This window comes from Nicotiana tabacum, chromosome 17 (genome assembly GCF_000715075.1).
Source record: "Nicotiana tabacum cultivar K326 chromosome 17, ASM71507v2, whole genome shotgun sequence".
Classification (NCBI taxonomy): Eukaryota; Viridiplantae; Streptophyta; class Magnoliopsida; order Solanales; family Solanaceae; genus Nicotiana; species Nicotiana tabacum.
The window spans coordinates 27225007-27229428 of record NC_134096.1 but is presented as its reverse complement, the minus strand read 5'-3'; the positions used below and the strand labels follow the sequence as shown (position 1 = coordinate 27229428).

At 39.8% G+C, this 4422-nt stretch overlaps 1 protein-coding gene across 1 annotated transcript; it reads left to right on the top strand.

The window, feature by feature from the left end:
• Nucleotides 1-1773: 1773 nt before the first annotated feature.
• LOC142171749 (uncharacterized) lies at nt 1774-4065 on the top strand. The gene is made up of 4 exons (XM_075235447.1): nt 1774-2810; nt 3002-3069; nt 3171-3427; nt 3745-4065. Exons 1-4 carry the CDS (start codon nt 1774-1776, stop codon nt 4063-4065), a joined length of 1683 nt encoding a protein of 560 aa, XP_075091548.1.
• Nucleotides 4066-4422: the final 357 nt, after the last annotated feature.

Genomic DNA, 4422 nt, shown 5'->3' with positions numbered 1-4422 from the left:
TGGAATGTGAGGGGACTGAATCGCAGGATTAAGAGAAGGGTGATCAGAAGGTTGATCCTTAATTAGAAAGCCGATGTATTCTATTTTCAAGAAACAAAAATAGAAGGGATTGTCAAAGAACTTTGGGGGGTCAGGGGTATTAAATACGGGCAATTGGAGGGTAGTGGCACTAGATGTGGTATTCTAATGTTATGAGATAGTAATGTTTTGAAAGGGGAGGTAGTAACCATGGGTGTTCATTCATTGACTTGCAAATTTGAGTCGCATTCTCAAGACTTTAATTGGCACATGACAGGAGTTTATGCTCCTAATTGCATCAGAGAGAGAAGGGAAGTATGGTGGGAAATAAGGGGTACTAGAGGTCTGTTCACAGGGCCTTGGGTAGTTGCCAGTGATTTTAACACAGTCAGATTTCCCTCTGAAAAGAGGAATTGTAGCAGAATAACGAAAGCTATGACTGAGTTTTCTAATTTCATTGAAGACATGGACTTGGTTGATCTTCCATTAGAAGGGGGCATCTATACATGGGCTAGAGGGAACAGTCAGGAGACCATCTCAAAAATTGACAGGATCCTGATATCGATGGAGTGGAATGAGTATTTTAAAAACATCAAACAAGAAACTCTTCCTAGAGTTTGTTCTGATCACACACCCTTAATGTTACAGTGTGGCAACTGGGATCACAGTAAATCCTACTTCAAGTTCGAAAACTGGTGGTTGGAGACTGAAGGTTTTTCTGACAGAGTCCAGAACTGGTGGACATCCTTCATCTTTGAAGGAAGACCGGATTACATCCTTGCTTGCAAACTAAAAGCCTTAAAAGGTAAATTGAGAGAATGGATCTTGAATAGCTATGGCAACCTGGAGAGGGGAAAAAATCTCATACTAACCCAAATAGCTGAGTTGGATGCTATCCAACAACAGAGGAACCTTAATGAGGAGGAGATGTCCAGGAGAACAAATCTCTCCATCGAATTTGAAGAATTTGCTACAAAGGAGGAAATTGCTTGGAGACAAAGATCAAGGGCTTTATGGCTCAAACAAGGAGACAGGAACACCAAGTTCTTCCAAAGAACTGCCAATGCACATAAAAGATTCAACAACATTAGCAAATTAGAGGTAAATGGGGATAGTATTGAAGAACGAGCTGAGATCAAAAGGGAGATTATCGACTTCTATCAGAAACTGTACTCTGAAACAGAAGTATGGAGACCTACCTGTAATATGAACAATTCCCCATCTATTTCTGAAGCTGAAGTACAGACATTTCAAAATATTTTTGAGGAGAATGAAGTTTTAGAATGCTTAAAGACTTGTGCAATAGACAAAGCTCCGGGACCGGATGGGTACACTATGGGCATTTTCATCAAATGCTGGGACGTGGTGAAATCAGACATAGTGGCTACTATTCAAAACTTTCATTCCCAGGAATTCTTTGAAAAGAGCTTCAATGCCACTTATGTGGCATTGATACCTAAGAAGTGTGGTGCCAAGGATCTAAAGGACTTTAGTCCTATCAGCCTCATAGGCAGCATCTATAAACTGATGTCCAAGTTACTCACTGAAAGATTGAAAAAGGTGATGCACAAGTTGGTAGACTCACAGCAAATGGCATTTATAAAAAGGAGACAAATCACAAATGTAGTTTTGGTCGCGAATGAATGTGTAGATTCCAGACTCAAGGAGAAGAGGCCAGGAATTATGTGCAAGTTAGATATTGAAAAGGCATTTGACCATGTAAACTGCGAATTTTTGCTAGGAACTCTCTAGAAGATGGGTTTTGGTAGGAAATGGGTCAACTGGATCAGATTCTGTATAAGCACTGTCAAGTTCTCCATCCTGATCAATGGAGCCCCTGAAGGCTTTTTTCCTTCGGAAAGGGGATTGAGACAGAGAGATCCCTTATCCCCTTTCTTGTTCATTCTTCCTATGGAAGGGCTAAACAATATGTTAAGAATAGCACAGGGAAATGGATGGGTTAAGGGCTTCAATGTGGCAAGAAACCAAATTGACAGACTGGAGGTTACTCACCTTCAATATGCAGATGATACCCTCATTTTTTGTGATGCTGATGTGACAGAAGTAAAGTATCTAAGAGTGATCCTCATAATTTTCGAAGCCATCTCTAGACTCCATATCAACTGGAGGAAAAGTCAGATTTTTACGGTCAATGAGGTATCTAATATCCAACTGCTGGCAGGAATTCTGGGAGGTGAAATTGGTTTTATCCCAACCATTTATTTGGGTATGTCTTTGGGTGCTAAAAGCAAATCCAAGGATATGTGGAATGGAGTTCTGAAAAAATATGAGAAAAAGCTAGCAAGATGGAAATCTAACTACATTTCTTTGGGTGGTAGATTGGTCCTCATTAACTCTGTGCTAGATGCCCTTCCCACATATATGTTGTCCCTATTTCCTATACCTGCCAATGTAGATAAAAGACTGGACACCTTGAGAAGAAACTTTCTCTGGCATGGAAACAAAGAGAAGAAGGGCCTTCACCTAGTCAAATGGAAAACATTGACCCTCAACAAAAAGAAGGGAGGTGTGGGGGTCAGGAACTTGAGAATGCAGAATAAAAGCCTATTGATGAAGTGGCTTTGGAGGTTTACCAGGGAGGATCAAGCTTTGTGGAGAAAGGTAATAAAGGCTAAATATGGAAAGGAAGGATTCTGGATGACTAAGCAGGTAAACAATGCTTATGGTACCAGCTTGTGGAGAACAATAAGGAACCTGTGGACAAATTTTGCTGACAAGCTTCAATTCAATGTAAGAGATGGAAGGAAAACTCTTTTTTGGGAAGATAACTGGTTAGGATTTGGTTGTCTTATGAATCTTTTCCCATACATTTATGCCCTGAATCAACAACATAGAGGTACAGTACATGAACTTCGGGGTACACATGCATGGAATCTCACCTTCAGAAGACCTTTTACATGATTGGGAGTTACCCAGAATTACAGATTTCTTTAACACTTTGGAGCTATGTAATGGACTGCAGGAGGGAGATGATACACTTCGTTGGAGCCAAAACAGCAGTAGGGTGTACACAGTCAGCTCAGCCTACAAGTACCTAAACCAAGATAGTGGACAAGTCAATCTATGGCCTTGGAAACACATATAAAAGGTCAAGATACCATACAAAGTGGCATGTTTTTCTTGGCTGGTAGTTAGAGAAGCAGTTTTAACACATGATAACTTGAGGAGAAGGGGAATGTCAATCTGCTCGAGGTGTTACTTATGTGGCCAAGAGACAATCAACCATCTGTTTCTACATTGTAGAGTGACTAGTCAGTTGTGGGACTTATTCATTAACCTTAGAGGCATTAGATGGTCAATGCCAGGAAGAACATCTGAACTATTGTCAAGCTGGAATGAAGGGGGGAAGTGCACTGCTTCCAATAAAGACAGATGGAAAATTGTCCCTGTAACTATTTGGTGGACAATATGGAAGGAGAGGAACGCAAGATGTTTTGAGGATTCAACTAGTTCCACTCAGAAAATCAAGATGAATTGTATTCTTCTTTTTTGTTTTTGGTGTAAAGCAGAATATAGTGACGACTTAGAGTCAATTCTACAGGTCCTAGATTCCTTGTAAGAAGAGAAATGATTGTAATAGGGGAGCTTGTAGGCTTTTGTAAACTCTTTCTTTTGGCTTCCAACACTTCCTTTGTGCTGAAGATTGATTAATACAAATATACATGTTACATTGTCAAAAATAAAGAGGCATTTTTTAATGGTCAGGAGCTACCAAAATTCATTACTCACACAAATTTGGTTTTGTTACCTAAGAAAAAGGAGGTGAACACATTTTCAGATATGAGACCTATCATCCTCAGTAATTTCATCACCAAGGTTTTTTCGAGGGTTATTCATGCAAGATTGGTAGGACTCCTACCAAATCTTATCTCAGATGAAAAATTTGGTTTTGTGAAAGGTAGAAGCATTGTGGAAAATGTGTTGTTGACACAGGAGATAATTACTGATATTAGGCTGCGGATGCGGGCAGGTCCTAATGTAGTGATCAAATTGGATATGACGAAGGCATATGACAGACTTTCCTGACTTTTTTAAACTAAAGTATTGAGGAAGATGGGATTTGGGGAGAGGTTCATTGGCTTGGTATATGGTATAATCTCGAATAATTGGTATTTAGTTCTGGTTAATGGGCAACCACATGGCTTCTTCAAATTAACTAGGGGCGTCAAGCAAGGGGATCCTCTATCCACTTTACTTTTCATCCTTGCAGCTGAGGCTCTATCTAGGGGTTTAAATGCTCTTCATATGAACCTCTATTTTTGTGATTTTGGCCTACCCAAATGGAGTCCAAAGATCAATCACCTAGCTTATGCAGATGACACAATCATTTTCTCATCCTCAGATGCAATATCCCTTCAATTGATAATGGAAGTGTTAAATGCA